Source organism: Cucumis melo, chromosome 7, assembly GCF_025177605.1.
Source record: "Cucumis melo cultivar AY chromosome 7, USDA_Cmelo_AY_1.0, whole genome shotgun sequence".
Classification (NCBI taxonomy): domain Eukaryota; kingdom Viridiplantae; phylum Streptophyta; class Magnoliopsida; order Cucurbitales; family Cucurbitaceae; genus Cucumis; species Cucumis melo.
The window spans coordinates 27,003,213-27,029,058 of NC_066863.1; the positions used below are offsets into that span (position 1 = coordinate 27,003,213).

The 25,846-nt window shown below is 33.1% G+C and overlaps 3 protein-coding genes across 11 annotated transcripts; 2 read left to right on the forward strand and 1 right to left on the reverse strand.

Annotated features, from left to right (window-relative positions):
- The first annotated feature begins 1,334 nt into the window (after window positions 1–1,334).
- LOC103494503 (putative lipid-transfer protein DIR1) lies at window positions 1,335–2,003 on the forward strand. Its single transcript, XM_008455702.3, has one exon. The coding sequence runs from the start codon at window positions 1,472–1,474 to the stop codon at window positions 1,775–1,777; it is 306 nt and encodes a 101-aa protein (XP_008453924.2). The 5' UTR covers window positions 1,335–1,471; the 3' UTR covers window positions 1,778–2,003.
- Window positions 2,004–3,607: 1,604 nt separating this feature from the next.
- LOC103494504 (prolyl 4-hydroxylase 1) lies at window positions 3,608–15,141 on the reverse strand. 9 transcript variants are annotated; one of them, XM_017046078.2, is made up of 13 exons: window positions 14,761–15,139; window positions 14,063–14,110; window positions 13,112–13,180; window positions 12,694–12,750; window positions 12,142–12,194; window positions 11,493–11,558; window positions 9,210–9,284; window positions 7,808–7,882; window positions 5,754–5,824; window positions 5,614–5,665; window positions 5,386–5,475; window positions 5,101–5,193; window positions 3,608–3,940 (listed from the first exon to the last, which is right to left on the reverse strand). In XM_017046078.2, the coding sequence occupies exons 1-13, from the start codon at window positions 14,825–14,827 to the stop codon at window positions 3,827–3,829; spliced, it is 930 nt and encodes a 309-aa protein (XP_016901567.1). In that variant the 5' UTR covers window positions 14,828–15,139; the 3' UTR covers window positions 3,608–3,826. The 9 variants fall into 9 exon arrangements, with proteins under 9 accessions (XP_016901567.1, XP_016901570.1, XP_016901568.1 ...); XM_017046081.2 differs by lacking the exon at window positions 5,754–5,824 and having other exon boundaries at window positions 5,614–5,670; window positions 14,761–15,141; XM_017046079.2 differs by lacking the exon at window positions 14,063–14,110 and having other exon boundaries at window positions 14,761–15,140.
- Window positions 15,142–19,003: 3,862 nt separating this feature from the next.
- Window positions 19,004–25,224, forward strand: LOC103494505 (mitochondrial import receptor subunit TOM40-1-like). Its single transcript, XM_008455707.3, has 11 exons — window positions 19,004–19,368; window positions 19,611–19,692; window positions 19,817–19,916; window positions 19,999–20,094; window positions 20,189–20,239; window positions 21,086–21,151; window positions 21,904–22,005; window positions 22,727–22,795; window positions 23,033–23,116; window positions 24,489–24,584; window positions 24,933–25,224. The coding sequence occupies exons 1-11, from the start codon at window positions 19,218–19,220 to the stop codon at window positions 24,987–24,989; spliced, it is 954 nt and encodes a 317-aa protein (XP_008453929.1). The 5' UTR covers window positions 19,004–19,217; the 3' UTR covers window positions 24,990–25,224.
- The last annotated feature ends 622 nt before the right edge of the window (window positions 25,225–25,846 follow it).

The window sequence follows — 25,846 nt, forward strand, 5'->3', positions numbered from 1 at the left end:
TGGGTTACCCTTATCTACAAAACCCTAGAAAGATGAGTGCCCAAAAGGGTATGTACAAGTCAATTTAGTTATGGGAAATTTTTTGGTCTAATTAAGTTGTGACTAAGATCATAGTGTTGTCCATGGAACAACATGACAGAGGTGTATTTTTGGTGAGTTGTACATGTCTCTATATTAACAGTTTAAATTAAACCTTTTGATACAAATATGTTTCTTTCTGTTCTAACACTTCCATGATATATCCAAGAAAAATTTTCTATCAGTAGGGCAGATGAAAAAGAAAAAGAAGATTATCCATAAATAAATTCAAACTAAATTGTGAATTACCCATTTTTCATTGAAAAAATAGGTTTAAACTATTTTTCAAATAATTTTATACTTTTACTTTAAATGATTATATGATATTTTAAATTAGTAGAATAATTTATGAAAAACGTGTTCTCTAAATGTTTTTTTTTTTTTTATTTTAAGTATCGTATTAGTTATTTTTAAAAAAGGTCAAACAAAAGATACTTTTAAGAGGAGCGTTTGGCTACTAATAAAAACAAAGAATTTAGTTGGGTTGAATTGGCAATAACTATAAGGAAGTTATCAGGGGAGTTGATACGAATAGCGACGTGAGAAATGCGAGTATTTTGGTGAGGAATGTGAGTTGATGCGAATAGGAGGTAATAAACCTCGTTAATTACTGATAAACCAAATATGGGGTTTTTTTTTTTTTTTTACCCACCTAACTCAACTTTAAATCTCTAGTACTTTTAAATTATATAATGTGACCATTTGAGATATATCGGCATATAATTGCCAAATACAACTGTATGTGAACTATTATAATATAATACTGAAACTACGTAATTGCTCTCGGAACTCCATTTCCTCTATTATTGAACCATACTGTAATTTTATAATCAATTATTCGATCAAAATATATATTAAAATAAAAGGTGAATTGGTTATCGAATATACCTTATTTTCTAAAAACTAAAAATGAAAAACAAAAAACGTAAAATAAATAGATTACCAAACGGATCACAAGAGAACACTAATCAAGATTTTATCTTATTTAATATAAATAAAATCTATTTTTTTAGAAACGTTCTCTAAAATTGAGAAAAGTAAAAACATGATCAATATTTTGTTTCTTTTTAATATGGTGAAGTTCATACAACTTTTCATATAAAACCATAAATGGACCATAATGTATAAGAATGACCAATCCTTATCTCTTTGTACGTAAAGAACTTGTCCTTTACCACAATTTGGATACAAACCCACATGTGAAACCACAGTCGTCTTTTCTTTTCTGTTTTTTTTTTATCCTTTTGTTCAATTTCCATTATTATTCATTCACGGACACATTTTCTCTATAATTTTCCATTCTCTTCTTCCTTCAACTTCTCTATAAAAAACCCTCTCAAATAATTCGCAAAACAACTCAAAAAGAAAAGAGATCAGAGAGAGAAATATTAATATGGATAAAGCTATGAAAGTTGTGGCTTTAGCATTGGTGTTGATGGTTGTTAATAATATCGGTTTTGGTGAAGCTCAATCCATTTGCAACATGCCAATTGCAGGTTTGTATGCGTGTCGACCGGCGGTTACGCCTCCGAACCCGACAGCGCCGACCGCCCAATGCTGCATGGCACTTGGGCAGGCCGACTTGCACTGCTTTTGCGCGTACCGGAACTCGGGAGCTCTTTCTTCTTTTGGCATTGACCCTAATCTTGCAATGCAGCTACCTAAGCGTTGCAACATTTCTAAGTCTCCAAATTGCTAGAGGAAGTGTGTGTTCAATTGTTGAAGTGTTCTATGGTCGTGATTGATCGATAAGTTAAAGCTTATAGTTATGTATTGTTGTAAAAGGATATGTGTGTCTCTTTCCTTTAAACTTTGAACCATGGTTTAGTGTTGGATTAGTAGTATTGTTTTGTATCTCAGCTTTCCTATTATTTACTAGTTTTTATGCTCCATATTTGAGTAAATGTCTGGTTGATTTTGTGGTAGAGTTTTTAGTTTTCTGACTCGTAAAACTTTGATTAAGATAAATTAAAATTCCAAATTGTTAAATTTGAGACCATGTGTCTCATTAAATTTATATTTAAAGAAAAGAAAAAGGTAAAACTCAAACAATAATGTCAGATTTTTTTATTATGGATATCGCGTTCTTTTTTTTTTTTTCCCTTCCTCTTCCGTTTTTCCCCTCTTCTCCCTTGTCTTCTTTCTCTCTATCTATAACGTATTTATTAAGTTTGGCGCTTGTTTTAGATATGATCTTTCATTTTAAATCGTAAGATGATTTTAGGATCGGAGAGAACAAAGGGAAGAAAGAAGCAAAGAAAAAATGAAGAATTGGATGCAAAAATTAGAGAAAGGAGCTAAAGAGTTTTTAAATAAACACGGGGAACCTCCTTCTCGATTCCCTACCCAATCACACTAGTTTGGACGAGTAATGTTGCGAGGATGAAAAATAAAATGGAGAGCAGAGTTGGGAAAATGGAAGTCATCTCCAACCCTGCCCTACTCGTAAACATCTTTAACACGATAGGCTCTTTGCTTACTAGAGCATGTGAGGTAAATCTGATTTGTTGAAGATCTACGTGAAGTGTCAGTGCCATGCATTGTGAAGAAATTATGAAAAACTAAGCCAAAACCCAAAAGCTTCTATGTAATCAACCTATTTGCTTAAAACGTGTTTTATTATCTTTGAAGATGTGAAATACCCACTTTGCCCCTTCGTCCTAAGTGAATCACTTCTCAATTTTTCCTCAGTTTTTGGGTTTCTCCTGCCTACGTTTCTTCTTATAACACCAAAACAACATATACCATAAATGTTCTAAGTTTTAAGCTTAAACTTTGTAAAAGTGTTAAGATGTTTTAACACGTTGTTTAATTTATAAGCATGGTCGAAAAGAACATAAAAGAACATATGAAAAATGAGTGTCCATTTAGCTAAAACAAAATTATATCGATGAAGATATGAACAAAATTAATATTATTCGTCTGACAAAAGTTCCATTGCCGTTGACCTCAAGTGTGCGATGAGTAAGTTCACGCTATGCAATTTTGTTTTAGTTTGTTTGGTAAACAGTTTAAAAATATCAAGAGTTAGAACCAACACATGCTATGTCATTGGAGATATGCTCTCTTTGGTTTTTTTTTTTCCTTAACGTGTTTAATACCATATTTATAAATATAACATAGTTGTAGTTCCAAAGTAAGCTTAAGTGAGCATACGGTAGAAACCATAAGATTGGTGATCCAAATTTAGGTCAGACGGTCTAAAAATCATTTAAAAACAAAATTTAAACCATATACCAAACATCTATTTATTGAACTCAACAAAAACCTACGAGATTATTTTGAAACAAACTTCCAGTCTAAAATGAAACTTTCTTAGTTCGATAATATAATTAAAACCAACAAATAAAAAACAACTCCCACATAATATTGACCATATTTATATTAAATATCATACAATATTTCCCCTGGACCCTTCACACATTCTGTTACATTACATGTGAATAGGAATTTGAAACTTTTTTGTTGGTCGTTGAGACTTAACCTTGGACAAAAGAAAAATATAGAGAATTTCCACACTTGGACAAAAGAAAAAAGAAACATCGGATGCTGCTTGTACTGTATTATTATTCATTAAATAAATCGATTCATTCTAAGTGTGATTAATTATGTTAAGACGCTATCTAAATTAGCCTCTCAATTTTTCTCCCTCTCTCTCTCTATATATATATATAAATTTATTAGTTGATATATGTAACAAAATATTCATTGGTGATATACAATACAAATGAAACTAGAAAAGTATGAATTATGGTACCAGAGTACTCTTTTGCCTCATCCATTTTGTGGCAGACCATTTTTCGCCTGACAGTACTTCACACCCTCCATGAATGCTATTTGGATCTGATTGCCCATCTAACCCCTGAACCATTTATATATCAAAGGAATTGGTTTAAAACAACAGCCTTCCATTAGGAGTTCATTCCAAACAGGCTTTAAGCAATGGTTGGTTTTATGTTCTTGAACAGGGTACCCCCTTTTCATTATTATTAGTATACTCAAGGGTCACTCTTACACTTTGATCTCGATCCACTTTGAGTTTGAGATCAACTCCAAAAGTTCAGAAAGAATTTAAAGGCTTCTTCGTTTGGTGAACTTCCAGTTTTTCATTTCTCACTTACAAGTACTTGTTGCCATTTTGACTTTATTAACTAAAGAAAAACAAAATTCTGTTTGATAATTGTTTCTTGTTTCCGTAATCATTTATGATTTCTTGTTCTTAAACATTTTAGATTAAAAAAGTAATAAATGTTCAGAACAATTGGTTTTTAAAGTTATATATCCAAAAGAAAAACTATGTTAATTATTTGATTGTTATCCCGTTTTATTTGATTATTATCCCTTTTATACATCGAGAATGTAAAAATAAGGCTGTAATTTAAGTTTTAGTTTTAGAGAAAAAAGAAACTACTTCCAAATTTTCTACACAATTTCGGAGCGAAAAATGAGAATCAAGAAACAGAAACATCGGCAAACTATCTCCTAATTATTAAGGGGACGTTTGGGGGAAGGGTTGGATTATGGGGGTTAGGGTTATCTAATCCAACTCTCGTTTGGGGGAAGAGTTATGTAACCTTAGTTTTAACTCTTTAACCCTTCCTCAACCCTTCTTCAACACTTCTTAACCCTTCTTCAACTTTTCCTCAATCCTTTTTCACAACATTATCATAACACTTCCTTCATAACCCTTCCCTCAAACACATCTTATCATAGCACTTCCTCCATAACCCTTCCCCCAAACACATCTTATTATAGTCCTAGATTTATCTTAACACTAGGTTTATCATAACACTAACCCCCCATAACCCAACCCTTCCCCCAAACGGTCCCTAAGTTTTTGAAATTTGAATTGAGGCTGGGGTCCTACACCACAACTTCTAGGGTAACTCTAAAACAAATCTTAAGCACTTATCTATCATAAGGCATCCCTTAGGTGTCGATTTCTTGATTTAGCAGTCAAAATCATAATCATTTTGTTTTCACATCATACTCATTTCATTCTAAGTGGCAAGAGGTACATACCATGCTCCAGAAAAGTATTGCATCTCCTTTGGCTGGTTTAACCGACAGTCCTGGAACGGTCTTCCCACCACAACTACACTCGCCAGAACCAGCCTGAAGAAAATATGCGAAGGGAAAACTTAGGAAACAACGCTTCCAAGAAACTTGGATCCGACAAGAAAACAAGATTTAAAATGGGAAAGCTGCCATTTTTTTGTCTTTTAAAATTCAAGCTAAATTCTGCCATGCGTCATAGCACACCGTCTAAATACTGGAATTTAATTCAGCAAGGAAAATGGTAAATACCTTCGGAAAGTAGGTTTCTCCTCCTTCAATGTTTTCACTTAAATACATAAGCATAGTTGCAATCCGCTGACCACCACGCTTCAAGTTAAACTGTAACAAGAAGGCATGGAAGAAACGACACATGCCATCAGCAAGAGCACAAGTTCACATTACTTAAAAGAAAAATATAAATAAATACTGATTTTAGAATACTAGGGTTCATGGCTGAAGAAATAACGAAAATCTTACAGTATCAGAAAAGTAGTCATGATGAGGCTTGTAAAATTGATTCTTCTCGTACCTGTACTGCTTAAACTGTTAGACGTAAAACCGAAGTACAAAGCACTTTTTGTGTTCACATGCTTACAGAAACAAAATTATATCCACACCTTAACACTTGAATTAGCTCTCCATTTTCTACTGGTATTTGAGAATAGACAGAAATTCTTTTTTCAATTGCCTGCTTTCACAAATTCCAAAACACAGGAAATCTATCAGACTCTGACTATCACCAACCGAGAGAGAGAACCCCAAAAATAAGAACATAGGGCTGTAACATGAAGGATGAAGGAAGTAAGTTAACTTTCAGGAAGAACTGTAATAAGAGAGCCGGGTGAGATTGGCTAAGGCAAAAATAGGTGCCTTGAGGAAATGTTTAAACTCAAATAGTTGGACATTTTCACAATGCAGGCACAAGAAGAAGGGGTTGATCCATATCATCTTGACTGGGTTCTGATTTCTCTATTTTTTTAATAATACCGAGTTGGGTTCTTTTCCTACCCGTATCGAATAGAACATGCTGAGCCAAATCATGTAAAACCTGCTTTATTTAGATTGAGAAAATCGTACAGTTTTATAAAATGCATCAGGGAAATGCAGTGTGGTTAGCGAACTGAGGTTAGAATAATTTTTGCAGCATCACTTGAGTTTTAGGAAATTGCAAAACTCCAAATCCAACTCATTTACTTAACCTATAAGCTTCTTTTTAACTGGGTAATGTGAGTGGTGAGCAAAATTGTTTAATTAGCTATTATAATAATAAAGGTGACTTCTTTTTTAAAAGAAGAATTTGGGGCGGTAGAGAGACACCAAATAATTATTGAGCTTTGGCCTATTTGGTAGCAACACGTGTATAAATATATGTTTGTGTTTGAAGAAGAAAAACTGAAGAAGGTCTACCATGAGGTCCTTCTCGCCGGAAGTGGAGAAAATGCACCAGAAGGCAATTTGAAGACTTTAGTGTGAAGTCATTCAAATTTCAGGGTGTCGTTTTAGTGTGGCAGTGAGGAAAAGAAAAATACAGAGTATTATTTCGTGTTGGTTTGTGAGTTACCCTAAGCTATTTAGAAGAGGTTTTTAAGCATGTTTGAGGGTTCTATGCAATCTCCATAATAGCAAAACATGCAGCTTTAGAAGACTAGACGTAGTTCTGAGTTTGAGACGAACCAGAATATTTTTCTGTATCGTTCTTCTTTTCCCCAATTTTTATTGTCATTGTATGATCCATTACTTATTTTGGTTCTAATCTATAAAGTGGGAGTTTGAGATATAATTTAGTTTATTGCGCATTTATTTATATCTCGTAAATTTCCAACATGGAGGGCAAACAATATCAAGTTTGGAAATTTCATAACTTGTGAATGATAAGTTGACAAGATTTTCTTCTGGTTCTACTCTGAGCTTCATCCTAAGAAGATTGGGCCTTTTGAAAATCTTAAGAGATTTGGTGGCAGCGTATATACAGTAACTAACTCAAAATCTCAAGATCAACCCCGCCTTCAATGTTGCTGAATAATCTCCTGAAACCTTTTATGTGGTGGCCTAAAACTTAAGGACAATCTTTCCTTTGGAGGGAAGGAAATAAGGCGATCTGTTGCTTTCGAAGTTTTTGATCTGTTTTTTTAAAAGTTCTTCCAAGATCTTTTAATAAATCTTTAGATTCTTGTGTTTGGCCGTGGGGTAAATGTTGGGTAACTGATGCTGTAACTTTAAGTTTTTGGTCGGCCACTTATTTACTCTCTTTTTTCTTTTCCTTTTCCTTCTTATCTTTTTCTTTTTTTGGATAGAAATAACACTTATTTACTGTTAAGTGACTACTAGTTTAAAGTCTGCTACTGTTTTTTGTCACTCTAAGGACTGAACTTGGCTATTTGAAGTTAATGGGAATTTGAAGTTTGTGAAATAGACTAGTTTAAAAATAAACTATATACTACATTTGCTTAGCATCCCTATAGAATATACTGTAAATGAGTCGTACATGATCATTTATGTTCTCTTTAAATAAAAATCTTGTCCAAAACAAGGGGAACAAATTTGTAAATTTATCTGGAAGAATGCCTTTAACTAAATTGAAAGGTTTTTTTTTCCATAAAGTTGACTATTGAGCACATCCATATCCATTACTTGAAATATAATATACCAACACTTTCTTTGTAATTAATACCTGGACCATTGGATAGTTTTTCTCATGATGACTTAAAAACATTCCAGAGCTCGTTCTAAAATCACTCTTAACGCCCTGAAATATAGAATCTATCAATCACAATCTTGAAATATAGAATCTATCAAGAGAAACATAACTCGCGCAAGATAAAGTTACCTTAAAAGTAGAAGTATTAGCATTTCAATTTAAATATATAGCTACTCATAAACAATGATGTTTTATCTTCTTTCTTTGCTGAAATTACAGTGATGTTTTATCTTATCATAACTGTCGGCACAAATTTGCAACATTCTAGCTTTAATTTCCCTGGATGGGTCCTCCTCTCTCTCAGGATTGAAACTATGCCGACTTTTTTTTATAGGAAACAAGAATACATATATATATTCAACCAAAAACAAGGGGAAACAGAGGAAACGACCCCCTCCCTCCCCCCCCCCCCCCCCCCAAAAAAAAAAATATATATTGAATAAGAGCCTTCCAATTGTTAAGAAAATCGATCATCCAGGGAAACTATGCTGACATGATCATCCTTTCTTAAAGAAATCTCTTCCTTGGAGATAGTCTAAATTTTTTGACCTCTTTGGGGCAAATTGGGCAATTTCCTTTTCATACCTCCTCCACGAGATCCTTGCCTAAGGTTTTCTTTATAAGAAACAATTTAATTGATGTATGAAATTCACAAAAGGGAAATACAATCTAATAATTTCCTAATGTTTGATGTTGAAACAATGTTTTAATCCAAAAATTGCCAGAAAGGTGTAAGTTTGAGATTGTTTTACCAATTCCATCTGTTCTTTTCCCAAATCCTAAAAAAATCACGAACTGGTAGCTTGACAGCAAATTAGTTTTTTTTAACAAAAAAAATATAACAACAAATAACAAATTAGTTTTTTTTTTTGTTGTTAATAAAGAAGTTTATCAGCTAACAAATTCGGTTTTTGGTTTTTTCCATTTTAGAAACATCTTTAAATTTATAAAGAAATTACAGAAATGGAAAATTTTGGTTTTCAAAAACCCAATTCCATTTCTAAACCGAACACCAGACACTGCATTTGATGTTTTCTCTTCGTTTTCTTCTTTTTCCGTTTTCTTTTTTTTTTTTCTTTTTTACTTTGTCTATCTATGAAACACAGATACTTCAAACTTCAAAGTCTGTAGAGAATTGGAGTAGAACCATAGTTAATTCATTTTCATTTCAGTAAGTAGGGTCTATTTCAACAGATAACATTCATAGAAATGTTGAGAGCAAAAATAGTGTATAGACATAATAGAAATAATGAGAGCAAAAATAGGGTATAGACAAGTAATAAGCAAGAGAAAACCACTATCCGTTGTAATTATCTATCATGCCTTAAACTAATAGACAGGTGATCATACAAAGGAAGGGGGAAAAAGTGCATACCTTTCCGGTTTTCGTATCCACAACAGTGGAAATTTCAAGGCGAGGAAGTGCTATTCCCTTAAGGTAGTCACACTCCTATACAATTAATAAATTAGTAAAAACAGAAGCCATCATATCCCTCTTATCCAAATATATGCTTCTTGAACTAAAATAACTGATGCAATTCCATTAGAATTGAGATTTGTTTTATTGGAACGAAGAAAGAAGATGCAATTCCATTAGAACTAAGATTTATAAAGCGAACAAAAAAAAAAAAAAAAACCACAATGATAAAATCTTGTTCTATAGGAAATTCCTGAAAGGATATCTCTTTCTTACGAAGTTTGAAGGTAACAAACTATCCCTCAGCATGACCCAGATGTGGTGACTGGATGATAAGTTAGGAAGTTTTACAAGCAAGTCTCTCTTTAGACAAATGTCTAAAGGTTACCAACTTCTCCAGAAATAAATTATCAAAATGCGAACAAAATATAGAATATCTTCAACACATTAAATTCTTTTCATGGTGTTTGGCTTGGGCTGGCATCAATGTGAATGAACAAGTTCTTAAGAGAATTCCAATCTAAGCATCTGGCCTAACTGGTCTTGTCTCCGCAACCAAATTACTGAAAACCACCATCATTTTTTTTTTTTTGGCAGTTTGTTTGACTCCACCAGCTGGTGATTGTTCAATAAATTTGGTAGTTAAGGTTTCCTTTCCCGAATCTTCAAAAACCTCCCCTACCAGCTTTTGACTAGGCACTGATGATTGTTCAATAACTGGTGGTCTTATTTCTACAAACTCCCAAGTCCCAACTCATGTCTTATTCTATCCTAGTTTCCTAATCTTAATCCACTTTCTAAAATCCTACATTTCGTATTTCCTTTCCAGCCAAAAAGTACACGGAACCAAGTAGTCTTGCAAATGTTTCGTGTAATAGGGAAAGAAGGGAAAATATCCCATGATCATTTCCAATTATATGGACTTCGATTGAAAATGGCCATTTATCTTACAGGTGTTAGGAACATTGTTGTCATTACCATCAAAGTGGAAAGAATACAATTGTATAGCCTATAGAACAACTCCTGTTCATGTATGGTCGTCATCCAATTGGTCTTTAACCATGAGCAACAATAATGTCTATGGAGGATCCCAATCCTTCCAGTCAGCATGCCTCAACCCAGTGGGACTCCTCCATTGTGGTCACTATAAAGCACTTTCATGATGATCGGAACAAAATCATGTGCCGTTGGTTTCTTTTTCTTGAATCCTTTGCAATCCAATGAAGCCCTCCTTTGACGCATAACCGTGATCCTTCGAAAGGGTCATTCTTATCTTCTCTCTTTCTTCCAATTTTATTAGATGCCTCTGAAGGGACCAAACCCTCCTCCAATATAAAAATGAAAAACAAGCAAGACACCTATGCACCAAAGAGAGTTTGTATGAAGTTGGATCCTTCCCCTAAAACTTGAACATGAAATTCCTTTAGAAGAATAAACCCAAGTTCTGTCCACGGAGGTTGGACTAAAATAAAAAGACCATTGGGACCCCCCTGATACAGTCAAAAGGGCTTGTGAGGCTATGTTGATCCACTGAAAATAACTTCGTCCAAACTAGACACCATCGAAGGCTATGTTGACTTCCAAAGGGTATTGAGTTTACATTCAACTTACAAAGAGTGTGGAGTTTAGCCCATTTCCAGATGCTGAAGGATTAACAATGTTGCTTCCTATGAGCCCAGCTCTGGTACCAAGTTTAAGATTGTATTTTCTGAATATTTGTGTTGTTTCATTATATTGAATCAGAATGTATAAAGGAGTAGTATACATTTAAATTTTTGGAACCCTAGTAGTGCTGTATAATGGGTTTAACTAGATACATACACAAGCCCATCAATTACTCAGAAATAAAAATAATAAATAAATCTGAGTGTTGCTAGGCCTTGAGTGATGACTGATAATAACCCATGTTTCAACATGGATGGAACAAACTCAGTCATTTTAAATAAGGAGCACCATTTCGACATGCTTTATGATTTTGTTATATTACACGGTATTTCGGAGGTAAATTGCCAACCCTCTTTACTGCCTACAGGTACGCTTCCCTTTTAGCTAATTGGGAAAGCTTTATGTAATCCTAGATTTTCCATAAAGTTCATTCATCAATAAACTTTCTTAGTATATATAGATATAAGTCACTTAGTTGAAAGTCTTTATATATTCAAAGTTATGTAAAGGAAAGAATCTGCAGAGAATCGATAACATCCAGAATAAGAATTACCATTCCAATAGGCTAATGCTCACCTCTGTGCTCAAAAAATTATGCAATACTATGATTCGTGGTGACCAGCTTACTACTTCTGGTTTAACCTATTCCACAAAATAAAAGGGAAACTTTCTTTTAGGATAGGAAACTTCAATTGATAACATGGAAAACTTGCCTACAAATTATTCCCAAAAACACGTGTAGGATGAAAAACCTGCCGACACTCATTTTGCTTTGCATATGGATATTGACATGTCATGAGATATGAAACAATGTTTCAATTATTTTACATTCATATTTGAATGAATTGAGCACTTGCAAATACATATAATATGTGAGTATTTTTCTTCTCTCGTGCTTCTAGATGGAATTATTCTTCAAGGCTATTGGTAATCAATCCCTTGTCTTGATTCCAAGGCTATTGTGTACGTGGGTGGGTGTGTCCAGGACACTGTCGAATTATGGTATTCTTTAGCCTACTTACATATTTCTTCTTCAACACAACTGTATTTTATGTTTTCCCCCAATCTGCTTGGTTCTTAACTTTTACTTTGTTTACAAAGGATAAACAAACTTCTTTTGTATAAAATTATCCTATCTTTTTTAATAAGGCATCCAAAGATCCCAAAACCAAAAGAAAAATAATAACGCTGACGATCAAAAATAGAAAAATAGTGGTAAGCATACATAGCCAAGACGAAGAATTTCTGCTTCTTTGTCATTAATCCAATTAGGAAGGCCTGAAAATTGGCAAAAGGAGAATGATCAAGACAAAATAAAAATAAATAAATAAATCAGTGTGAAAAACATGCTGATAATTGGACAATGTCATTATGTTTGCTAAATCTCATTCTAATATGAACTTAAGTCAATGAGAACCTTAATACCAATATTAATCTTCTAAAATAATAATAACAAATAAATAAGTAATCAGACTTATTATCTAACAGGCCAACAAGAATTGATGCTTTCTAGATAAGAAATAATTGTTTAAAATTAGGAAACAAAAGTTTCAAAGATAGGATAAGAAATACAACCAACCAGAGTCGGTTTTAAATAATAAAAAATAAAAAAGGAGCTTCTCCAATTGGTCCAGGGTAAAAGTAAGGCAATAACAAACATTTTTTATATATGTGTGGCCAACTTACGACCACCTCGACAGATCTCACGAGATAATCTATCTAACCTTACAATATTGGATGCCGAAAAAACTTGTAGTATATATAGGTATGTGCCTACCTGGATTGAATTGATTCCCTCCAAGTTCTTTACTAAATTCACGATTCTTTACGGTCACTAGGCCAACTCATGATGGTTAATACAAACAAAAGTTATGTATAGTTCTAATGAAAATGTAATATGCTTTCAAATAAAAAAAATGATGAAATCATATTTTTTTATAAACATGAAGATGGAAATGACTTAAGAAATTGGAAGTTGTAATTTAAGTCAAATTTCCATCAAATTTTTTCTTCATCATATGAAAAAAACTGACGTTAAAAACCAATTACGAAGCAAAAACATAGATGAACAACTTGCAGCCATGCTAAATCAAAGAAATGATCGAAGAAAGATATGTCCCCTTTAAAACAATTCTAATGTTATTTAATAGGGGAAATTTTTTGTGTAAAAGTTAACCCCTATAATATCTTCCAACCTCGGGGCAATTGACGTTGGCTATCATACTGAGTTTTATGTAACCTTCCAGCAGGTAGAAACTCCGTGCCTGCAAAGACATGGGTCATGCAAAAGTCAATCATTTTAGTAATACCAGAACAAACCATGCCCCATAAACACATAGGTCACATCCAGCAGTCAATAAATGTCATGCTGTCAGCAAAGATAGATGATATTATTTAAGCATGGATATGTCAAGAGCTCTGGGCTAAGTAAAGTGTCTACATCGTTTGGTCATTCTTCCAAACAATTACCAGGAAGTCATAAGTTTTATGGTATGCAAACAATATTTCAAATCCCCGTGAGTTACATACAACTACTTCAGATAATTTTAAAATATCTATGTAAGAACTTTTTCTTCATTGAATTTCAAATTGAACTGTCATGATGCAGCCACCTAGATAAATTAAACTATCTTCTATGTGCTCCAAACTCCAAGTGTTTGGTCCAATCCAGATACTTACCGTAGAAATTTTTCAGTCCAATTGAAGAAAATAGGAAGTTATAATACTAGCGGGAAAGTCTTTACATGGAACTTGGCCTTGCAATATCTGTATGCCTATGGTGCATGCTACAGATTTGAGTTTCTAATATGTTCATGAACAACTTTTTCTACTAGTTTGAAGCAAAATAAGTTAACTCATACTGCATATTGACTGTTACCATGTCCTATTTCCTCGACATTTTACAGATCCTTTTATTCATGAACATTTGTTGTCATCATGTCTACTCATATCTATTTAGCTATTAGTAGACATGATGACAACCAACACTTCCCCAAAGACATGAATGAAAATAAAATCAAAATGAAAATTTCAAAGAGATCCAAATCCAACCCCAAAAGTGCTCATCGTCATTCCTAATATAAGATACTGTCATTATAATTTCAAGTTTTTACATCCTAGATGACAAATAAACCAAAGAAGAGTACCAATAGAGTCCTCCAGCCTTCTTAAAAATGCTAGTTGTAACAAAGCACCTGCAATTATCGTTCAAGAAAGCACCTTATCAATCACAACTTTGCATAGTTCTCTAGAAGTACAGGAACACAACCAAGTCACCAAAATGTTACCATATGCGAACAAAGAATCCAGCCAGATGGTACAAAAATTGATCATTCAAATAGTTCAAATCATAGCAAACATAAAAAACTGCAACGTTTAAACATAGAAAAGCTCAAAGAAGGAGAGTCAAGAGTGTCTCCTTTCCATTAAATCAAATTCAAGGAAGAGCTGAATTCCAGAAAATGAAAAGCAAATGAAAATTTACAAGTAGTCGTCAGCTCAACACTGTGTAGCTGCCAATCTCTGACAGAGCCAGCAAGTGCACGATTACAAAGAATGAGAAGGAAATAAAAAACGCAATTCGCTACTGGTACCAGCAATTCCACGCTCCTCTAAAGAAATCAGCTCAAAAAAAAATCGCAAACAAGAAAACTCCTCCTAAAACATGTGAGTCACAACTCAGATTTAACATACATTGACGAATACCTCAACAAAGCATAAAGCCACTAATCACTAAAGTTCTTATTAATCTCCATTTCGGCATCGAATGAGTAAATAACACGCCACACAAAACGCACACACATAAAATCAACAAAAACCGACAAAGAGAAACGAAAATGCGTACCGATGATCATGCCAACGGTGACAAAGGTCAAGAGACCAAAGACAATCCTCATCTGAGCGGAAACCATAGCTACCTAAACAAAATTTTTGAGTCCAAACTCTTGAGGAAAGCCGTTAGTGTTTGAAGTGTTGACGACCCAGTGCAGATGATTTACTTCTACTGCTTGTTGTTGTTCTTCATCTTCCTCGTTCACTATGATTTCTTCCGTAACTGTGTAGGAAAAGTGATTGTGATTTGAGATCCCCTTAGATTTCTTTGTTCTAATGTTTGTGTTTATTAGGGAATTCAAGCTTTTGAAATTATGGGAGATTGAGTTCTAGTTTAGGTTTCCATTTTTATTGCTAGATTTATTGTGGGAGCTTTTTTCAATGTTTTGGCATTAATAACGTTTTGGGGTTCCATTAATATATTAACATTCATAATCGCCGGGGGAAGCTTAAATGTCAACATCCAGCAAATTTCTTAGTACTACCTTTACAATTTTTTATACTACTCCATTTATTTTTAGCCGTATAAAGCACGGAGTGACCGTGATGGACTGAAAAATCAAACTCGTGACTAAAATGGATCGATCGGAGATAAAGAGAGGTTTAGTCGATGTCAGTTTAGAAAAAATTCAAACCGACAACGTTTAAAATCCATAGATTTAAAACCGACTAACCAACTCGAAAAATCGACTTTGACCGATTGATTCACCCCTGATCTAACCAGTTTAGAGGTGATCATCAGTCGGTCGGAATCAGCTTTTTGACAAAATCGCCACCGAATAGACTGTTGTCAGTTTAGTGAATGTTTTAAATCGCCACCAAACCGATCATAATCGATTTAGTAAATATTCAAACTGACATCGACATCGATGATTAAGTGTAGTCGGTTGGTCAGTTGGATCGAGTTGATTTAACACTTATAAATACTTTTTGAAAATTAGTTATTTGAAACTTTCTTACTCCTCTCCCTTTTTCACTTACCGACTTTTGTTTGGTTGGTTTGTTAGGTTTTTCGATTTATCATGCTCATTCTTAAAAGAGTTTTTAATAATCATGTATAGTAAAATATTTAATGATATTTTGAATAATTCAATTGAGGTTACACGTATTGACGTGTAATTATAAATTTATCTACTTGTATTGCATTTGTAGCCAACTTTGATTCAAATTTATCTATTTTCTATTGTTCTTGGAAAAAAGTGACAATGACAATTTTTTAGGTTTAAATCCTTTTTGGTATTTCATCTTTCAAATTTATTATATTTTGATTAACTTTGGAAATGTTATTTTAGTGCCTAAATTTTTAAATAGTGTCTACATTAGTTTATGCGGTTAGAATCTTGTTAATAGATTAAGGGGTGTTTGGTTAGAGTTCTTTTTTAGAGTAATTAAGAAAATTGACGAGAATAACAATATGAGAAAAATAAGATAATAAATGATAAATGTGAATGATACGAATATTTAGGTAATAAATTTACACCGAAAATGTGAGTGAATTATTTTTATCGATCCAACTCAATTACGTAGGTGGTGTGTGGGATATTATCGTGTATTTTGCAATCAAAGAGTTGACTACAAGGTAGAGATAGAAAGTATGTATAAGGGCATTCATTCTAGTCCACAAATGTGTTGGTGTCTTTTCAAATTAAATTTGGCATTTGAAAATGTCAAATTAATCATTATATTTGCTAAGATGTGAATGTTAAAATTAACAGATAACATATTTGCACGACATAATATTTATAAAAAATTGGCAAAACGGGCTTAACTTAGTGATATCAGCAAAGCTTTCATTTTTAAAAATCAAAGGTTTAATCTCTCTCTCTACAATTATGCTTAATAGATATTTTAGAAGGTTGTTTAATCTATATATTTAATTAATCTTCTAAACTCATACGATGTATGTTGAGGTTTCACCTTATTTTTAAGTCTCATTCGATAAATGTTGTCGTTATTATTAGCATGCTATATAAGTCTATAATATTGACAAACTGTAGGTGGAGGGATCGAACCTTTGACCTTCAGGTTAATGGCTCACGTTTGATGTTCTACTTAAGTGTATTTATTTTGACCGTCGACTTTTTTTTTTTTTAATACAACAATGTTTTATGTAATAGCCATTTACAATATTATTTTGCTTTATGTATTTTGAGTTTCATATTAGTGTAATTGTACCATGTAAGTTTTAAATATGGTTGTTGAACCGATAAATTTTAACCAATCACATATTTACACATTTTATTAAATTAAGAGATTTATATATGACCATTCTATGTACAAGTCTACCAAAAAAATTATCTATAAATGAATGTGTAAAAAAAAGTATGATTTTTAGGCTATCAAATACTATTTAGTAAATACGCTTTACAAACTTGATCTCAAATACTATGATTATAATCATGAAATTTTGATTGTTTTTCCTTGTAAGATCGATCAAATTGTAAAACAATTTTCTTGCTCGAAGGTGCTGACTACTGTCTCTATGATTGTTTTTTTAGATAAATATCTCTCCATGTTAATTTAGATTGACTATACAATAAAAATAGTAACATTAAGAATGTTGCATTATATTTTATGTCTAAAAGTTTTAAAACCTTACTTATCAATATCATATATCCAAATGAGCGATAACAAACATATTCAAGAAAATGTTGTTGATAAATAAGATTAAAAACTTCTTCAAGCTTTGAAAGGAAAAAAAAATCCACACGAAATAATAGAAACTGAACTAATTTTATAATTACTAAAAGAGGCTCGAACTTGGATCACATGAACATAGACTTGTACCTCAAGCAACAAACCACAAAGGACCGTAGTTAACAAAAACACGTTTATCAACTAACATCATTAGCTATTACTTAAAAGTTTATATTAGAAGTACAAAGAACATGATTCGAGAGGACACATTCTCTTGATCTTTACGTGACTCCTTCCTTAACACGAACAAGGTAATTTCAAGATTTTGATTGAGTTTAACTTTAATAAAACTATATTTATTTTTCTCCTGTTTGAAATATACATAATGTCAACAATACCAATTCCAAAGTTAGTTACAATCTAAATTGGTTAAATAACAACGGCAACAATTTCCATTCAATAAGATGTATTATATGATTTCATTTACACAATTTATATAAAGAAACTCAACAGAGATTTTCGTTCATTTTATAAAAAACAACATAAAACTAGAATTAAAGAAAAAAAGAGACAAAAATGGTTTGATGACTCCAATCGTAAGACTAAAATACGTGAGTTTCATCAAAATACAGACTAAATTATAATTATAAATCATAAATTATAGATATCAAAATTACGAAATATATAGATATCAAACTTACAATTTAACATTGCCTAAAAAAACATCCATAAGCTATATATATCAGTCAAGCTTTCGTATAAGTGAAACTAGTTATAATCTTTAAGGATTTGTTTGGATTAACTTAAAAACATTATTACAATTTTGTTGAATCTTTTATCTACTAGAAGTATACTTAACAATAAAAAAATCAACTTATTTACATTTCATACCACTAAAATTACAAAAATTAATTACACTTAAAATTTTCTATAAAATATAAATACTTTATCTATTTTGCTATTTCTGACCAATTTTCTCTTATTTAATATCAAATTATTGCAAAAAATGACTACAAAATAATTGGAAGTAATAATTTAAAATAATGGTCGTCTGATCGATCATGAGCTGACCACATGGTAGTGGTGACAGGAGTTGGATTGTGACAGTGGTGGACAAAAATGGTCATTAGAGTTAGTTGGTGGCGATGACGTAGTTGGCATACAATGACGGTTCCCAAAGTTGTCGATGAAGAACAATGGTACTTACGACAACCTAGTGGAAGCGAGGTAGATGACTTTTACACAATTTTAAAAATTATACACGGGGAAGGATTAACTACTAAGACAATCTTAAAATTTTTACATAAAGATAGATTAGCTAAAAACAAATCCCAAGTTGATTTGGAGGTTTATATTAAATTAATTTATTTCGTAATAATCAAATATTTAATATTTTATTATATAATTAGAGTTAATCTGAATTGAGAACTCAATTAAACTAATCAAATGAGACCCACTTTTTATATTATCGCTAGTCTATTATGTTTCAAAGAAGAAAAGGAAAAACTATCGAAAATATTTGTTATATTTCGTAAATGTTTTGGATCATTTTGTTATACGAAAAAATAAAATAAACATTTGAAAATAAAAATATAGACACAACAATTGATTTATTTTTTCCTTTAGAAAATCTTACAAACCGGAACTTAGGGTTTTAGCGCATTCCCTCTGGGGTTTAGAGAGAGATAACCCTAAACTCTCCCTCTCTCTCTCTCTCTCGTTCTCCGATCGCTACACTAACTCAAATCAATCTCATTCCCGTTTCCTTTCCGATCGTCCCCTCGCCATTACTACACTTGATTCTCTGCTATTTACTTTTGTTGATTCTACACAATGGCGGGCCTTGCTCCTCCGACCGCCGCCACTGCTACGGCTGCGCCTTATCCCCTACCCGTCCCACCGAAAAAGACAGAGGATGAGAAGGTCGATTACTTGAACCTCCCTTGTCCGATCCCCTACGAGGAGATTCACCGTGAAGCTTTCAGTAATTCTCTTTTCTCGTCCACCCCTTTAGCTCTACGTTCATGATTTGTTCATTGCTCTTGTTACTGCATCGAGGACATCCGAGATCGCTTTGTTTTCATTTCTATTGTTTTTGGAAAAAATTATATTTCTTGAGGTGTGAAATGCTTGTAGAATTGGTGGGCCTCGTTATTTTTAGTGGAAATGTGAGTATTGGTTTCTTAAACTGCTGAATTTTGTTATATGTTTGATTTGCTTTGGTAGTGTCCTTAAAGCCGGAACTATTTGAAGGGATGCGGTTTGATTTTACTAAAGGACTCAATCAAAAGTTTTCCCTCAGCCACAGGTAGTTTTGCTTTGGTAATGAGTTTTTTCAGACTTTTTTTCCCTTCTTTTATTGTTTCTTCTGGGCACATAGTGAATTGACTTAGCTGATAACTATGCGTTATCAACCATCGATGACTGATCAGTGTGTTTATGGGACCAACTGAGATTCCTAACCAATCTGCCGAAACCATCAAAATACCTACTGCTACTTACGAGTTTGGTGCCAATTTTATAGATCCGAAGGTAACAGTCACTTGCTGTATGTTTTTGTTGTTTCGTTGTCATAATGGACAACAACTTGATGGCATTGCCGACTGATATGTAGTTGATGCTTTTTGGGAGGATACTCACCGATGGTAGGCTGAATGCAAGAGTGAAGTGTGATTTATCTGACAATCTCACTTTAAAGGCCAATGCACAGGTGATCATGGGTTCTTCTATCGTTTAATTATCAGGTGCTGTCATACTTTTTTTTCCTTTGGTTTTGTTAGCTGATGCCATCTTTTTTTTTTCAGCTGACAAATGAGCCACATATGTCACATGGAATGGTCAACTTCGATTATAAGGTTATCAAGTTTTTGAAGATTTAAGATCTTGCTTATTTTTATTGCATAGTGATTGACGTTTGTTATGAATATGACTTATATTCTTTAGTTGCTACTCTTTCCCATTAAAGTGTAGCATCTTTCTCCTTAGCAAGTATGTTTATGGTCTTAGTGGATTTCTTCGAAAAACTATACAATTATGTTTAAACAAATATTTTGACAATGTTAGCTGAGGTATAACGTCAGCTATTATTCTATGACAGTACGACAGTTTAATTCGGTTGTTAAGAGCTCCATCAAGATTTGGATATATGCTCTAAAACCTTAACCAATGCAAATTTAATCAGGCTCGTGTCAAAGAATGTGTAATTCAAAATAAAATCTATATTGTATGAGCCAGGTTTCTCAATCTCAATGGCTGTATTAAAATCTTCGTTTTTAGTATCCGTGAGTATATGGGCCAACCTATGCACACCTTGACTAATCTCACTAGACAACCCACCTATCTCTACAACATTTGGTCTTAGAGAAACTTGTAGGATATTAAATTTTAGGTAGATGGCCGGCATGGTTTGAGTCATGACCTTTTGGCCCTTTATCAAGGTCATGTCCCTCTATTTATCACCAGGCTAACCCTGATGGTCAATCTTTTGGAGTTGAACTAGTGGTTTCTAGTTGACGATTCATTGGACTGCTACTTTGATTATTAAATACCTCAAGTTTTCTAACGTCAGGTGAGGTAGAACTAAATTGGAGTTCCAACGTCAAATTATGCTTTTTTTTCTTTGTATGTTTTTTTTCTTTTATAGTTAAAGAGTTAGAAATTAATGTGTTTGTTTTCGTCAATTGAAACTATGTTTGAATCAGGGCAGAGACTTCAGAACTCAATTTCAATTGGGCAATGGTGCCTTATTTGGAGCCAGTTACATTCAGGTACAGTACTGATTGGTTTATATTATTATGTTATCCTGTCCTTTTATGGCTGCTCAAGCATTCTACAGAGTTTAGTTCATATTGGGAGAATTTTTCAAATACTTACAATTTTCTTAAATTGGAGATTGAACTCATTTTGTGGTTCCTCTTTTGGACTTTGTTACTCCACCTTTTTGGTGTATGGGTTTATTTTCACTACTTGATTGCCTCCCTTTTTGCTCAGGAATGTACTTGATAAGGAATCACCTGATGCAAATCCTACTTTATACAATTACAGTTTTGCACTTTCACTCACTATAATACACAATTACACATCTAGGTGTTGTAGGCGTATTAATGATCTGATTTTATTTTGATAACAATCCTCTCTTTCCTTCATTCAGAGCCACCATACCTCACTCTTGTTCGTCTTGGCACTCCACTGCTACTAATCTTGACCCTTTTGTTTACTTGGTTTCCATTTCACCATAACTATACATTTCTTTTTTGTTCATAAAAGAAAAGGCACGTTTCATTTTGCACATACTGCCTTGACATAGTGGAATATGTTCCCCAACCTCCGGGATGTTCACGTTCTACTGTCCTCAATAGGAATAGAGGTGGAGATGAGCTTGTATTGACATTCTTGCATATTTCATCGACAATTTGGGCAATTGTTATTAGCTTTGTTCATGTTTTAACTCTTCCTGGCCGATTCTCTTCTCAACTGTGTGACATAAAGAGACTATGCTGATAATAGTTCTCTTTTGCAGAGTGTATCCCCTCACCTGTCGTTGGGTGGTGAAGTATTTTGGGCTGGTCAGCATAGAAAGTCTGGTATTGGTTATGCTGCAAGATACAACACTGATAAGATGGTATGGCTATTGTCATCATTTTATGACTTTTTCTTTATTTTTTTATATTCTATTACCTTGTGGAATGCTAACAAAGTTCTTAGCCTGGGTTTCACCTTTAATACCTTAATTATTACTATATGTTGGTTAAATTATTTAAAAATTTAGTATAATTAAATCAAAAAACATTAGAATAACTTAGTTGATTCTAATGTTGAAATATTTATTTCTTTATCGAACTTATGAAAAATCAACCATTAGCCAAAGAGGTGGTGCGGAAGGTGACAGTTTGGGCTGTTTGGATATGTTCTCCTAGGTCTTGAATGCAGTGCTTTGGGTGGAGAACTTAAGCTTTCACTCACAAAATTGTAACTTAACTAACAATTAATAGAAACTAGACTAGCTATTAGACAATATGCTAATTTTAAATGTAATATGTAAATAATGGAATGAAGTGATGCTTTTTGATGAGGGTGCAATATGTTCCAAAATTGTTCTCCACTATTCGTGCATTAAATATCAATATATTATGGTAGATATTGGATTATTTTGTGCCGTTATAATAGTATTCAGGCATTTAGCTTATTATTTATTTATTTTATTATTTTTTTAATTTGTATCTGTTGATTGTTGGCTAGTGTTTTTTTTTGGAAAATTTTCATTAAAGTGAAAATTTTGCTTCTAAGAAAGATAAAAATTGCCTTCAATGATCCTTACCATGGTTCAATTTTTTATTCTGCAGGTTGCCACTGGACAAGTTGCCAGCACAGGTATGGTAGCCCTGAGCTACGTTCAAAAGGTGTCTGAGAAGGTAAATAAATTGCTTCAGCACATATCTGCTGACTAGAAATAATCAATATTCCTAGATAACAAAATATTATTACGTAACACATAAAAAGAGGGAACTTAGCCACCTAACAAGCTAGATGGTATTAGTATTAGAAAAAGAATATTTCACAATGAAGAGGATGAAAACAGAGGTAGAACCGTCAAACATTGTAATTTAATTTTCTCAATGGCTTATATAATTTTTTATTCCTTATTTTAGGTTTCGTTGGCAACTGATTTCACGTATAATTACATGTCAAGAGATGTAATATCCAGCCTTGGCTATGACTACATTCTTCGACAGGTAGCTTCTGTTTTGTGAATGCTCCATAATACGAAGTATATGTTATTCACAATTTATTTCCTCTACTACTGTCTAATTCGCGAAGGAGAAAATTATTGGAGGGATTGAAGTATTTTGTGTTGTTGGTAATCATTGGGCTTGTTTACACTTCGCAGATGATATAGTATTATTGTAATTATGATATAAAAGAATTGCTAAAAATCGAAGATTTATTATATGAATCATTTGGTGATGCTGCTGGCTAGAAGAGCTGATTTTTGGCAGCAAGCCCTAATATAGTTCACCAATCTTGTCATGGAATCTTATTGCTCAAGATTTTAACTAAGATGGAAAAATGGAGGAATTTTTTGTAAATTTATACGGTATAAGTCATTTTATGCCAAGTAATGCTGTTCTGTCAACTGTTTCAACCTATTGCCAAGAAAGCCTGCACGGGAGTTAAAGAGAGAAATACAAGAACTTTTTCTTGGGAAGGAAATGAAAGGAAGACGGAAATTTTTTTGCATATGATTGATTGGCATACTGTGACCATAATTTTGAACTGTGATGGACGGATGGGAACTGAAGCCCCATAGGCTTAGCTACCTATCCAAGTGGGTGTACATACTACATACTTCCAAGTGAGGCAAATGAGTTGTAGCATAAGATAGAGACGGTGGTAAACATTTATGACATATATGGGGGTGACATACAAAAGTTGTAGAAGTGTATGTCGTGCATAAGTCCTAGTGGAGTATTTCAATTTTTTAGAGAAAGGAAATACACTAATTACATATTGGAAAGTTAGCATTAAGTAGAGAGGAAAACGTCTCGGAAATCTCAAACTGCAGATACAAACAAGACCACCACTAATCAAGCTGAATTCGTTTATGAATAATCACAATCTTTACAACATAAACTTGTCAAAAAACCCCACAATTAGAATCTATAGCATTAAAAATTCAATTTGAAAAATTGTTAGAGATCACCATGAAGAGCCATGAAACTTGGTCAACTTAAAGACTCCACAATCTCATTCATTTCCGTTGAAGATTAAGTATTTTTCTTTCACCCAAATTCCCAACCAAATGTAAGCTAGCCACGCAGTGACATAACAATGGTTTACATCCCTAGCTGGAATTTTGGACTGGTTATGACTATAGGCTAGTCTGATGGCTGAATCGTTCTATTTGCTGTGCATTATTACTCTCTATACGACAGGATTATATGATTGATGTGTCAAAATTTAGTTTTACTGGGTGATTTTGCGATTCTGGTTAGACCCACCAACCATTGTTTTGATAACTTCTGATCTGTCTAACAGAACGTCAAACAAGTTTAGTTTGAATACTTTCCTGTCATTGAAGATGTGTAATTATTGTGGTTGTTGCAGTCTCGTCTTAGAGGGAAGATTGATTCCAATGGTTGTGTAGCTGCTTTCCTTGAAGAGCGGCTAAATATGGGCGTTAATTTCATCCTTTCCGCAGAGGTATTAAGTTATATACTTTTCTTTACATAACCTTCAACTACCTTAGGTTGGCCTTATAAAAAGGTTCGGACTGAAGGGGTTCAAGCCATGGGAATAATGACCACATAAATAGTGAAGGGATTAGAAGGAATTATTCAACTACCTCTTTGGTTGTGTATTTTTTTACTAAAGGCCAATGGTAAAAAATGGGGATTTTCTAACTTCCAGTACGGTCAGGATTTTGAAAACATTCTTTAGAAGTAGATAACAGAACAATGATTCATGAAGAAATAAGTTAATTTTGTATAGTGCAGGCACTTTTTTTTTCAACATGTTCACTTCGCCTGAGTCTTATGTTAATTAATGCAGATTGATCACAGGAAGAAAGATTACAAATTTGGATTTGGTTTGACAGTAGGAGAGTAAGATTGTGGAAGGACTGGGCCCGGCTGGTGGCTAATCTTGTCCTCATTGCTTTAGTAGAAACGTAGTGGAGTTCTTTCCTTCGCATGATTTTTGTTTCCGTTGAATTCTCAGTTTCTTTAGTTAATCATTCAGCACATTATTTTGAGCAGAATCTAACTGCTGTTGCAGTTTTTAGAGGCCATATCTCTGTCCCCATTCCAAAATTTTATTTATCAATTAATAATTCTATTTTTCACCTGAGGGCTGGACAACGAGATGACAAATATAGTGCTGAGATTTCGAAGTTTTAAGCATTTGTTGGTATGTTTATTAATCGAGTTTTGGTTGATATATTTAGAATGCTATACATCAGTGAATGGAATTTGTTTCTTATGATATATTTATTTATTTAGACAGCTATATTTAACTCATTTCCTTTGCTTTGGAACATTCTTTCCAAGCAGTGTCATGATTGAGTCTGGACCTTTCTATTACATGTGCTTTAGTTTAGTTTTTTTTTTTCAATTCTGTTCGATTTGTTTGTTGGTACATGGATAATTTTTCAAGTATGGTTTCTATAATGTATTAGTTACCATTCACCCCACCTTTAGAAGCTTGCAAGATTGTGTTCCATTTTAACACCAGAATAGGTTTGAGGGTTCGATTTTTTTAACTTCAACTACAAAACTACAAAAGGTTTGAGGGTTCAATCTTAACTAAATTTTAAGTTTCATTTGTGGAAAACTTACATTGATATTTAATATATTTTTTGTTCCAACAGATTTCACCTTTTTAACTCAGGGTATTATTATTGTTAACTTTAAAAATCTATCTATCACGAATTTTTTAATGTCTAAAAATTAACCACGTAAAAAGAA

Coding starts and splice junctions, on each gene's coding strand:
- LOC103494504 (XM_017046078.2), bottom strand. CDS start 14,827: ATGGTTTCCGCTCAGATGAGGATTGTCTTTGGTCTCTTGACCTTTGTC. Junction 12,195..12,693: donor AGGGAATCAATTCAATCCAG/GTAGGCACATAC, acceptor GCCAATTTTCAG/GCCTTCCTAATTGGATTAAT. Junction 5,825..7,807: donor AAAACTATCCAATGGTCCAG/GTATTAATTACA, acceptor TTGTGAAAGCAG/GCAATTGAAAAAAGAATTTC.
- LOC103494503 (XM_008455702.3), top strand. CDS start 1,472: ATGGATAAAGCTATGAAAGTTGTGGCTTTAGCATTGGTGTTGATGGTT.
- LOC103494505 (XM_008455707.3), top strand. CDS start 19,218: ATGGCGGGCCTTGCTCCTCCGACCGCCGCCACTGCTACGGCTGCGCCT. Junction 19,369..19,610: donor GATTCACCGTGAAGCTTTCA/GTAATTCTCTTT, acceptor TTGCTTTGGTAG/TGTCCTTAAAGCCGGAACTA. Junction 24,585..24,932: donor ATTTCATCCTTTCCGCAGAG/GTATTAAGTTAT, acceptor TAATTAATGCAG/ATTGATCACAGGAAGAAAGA.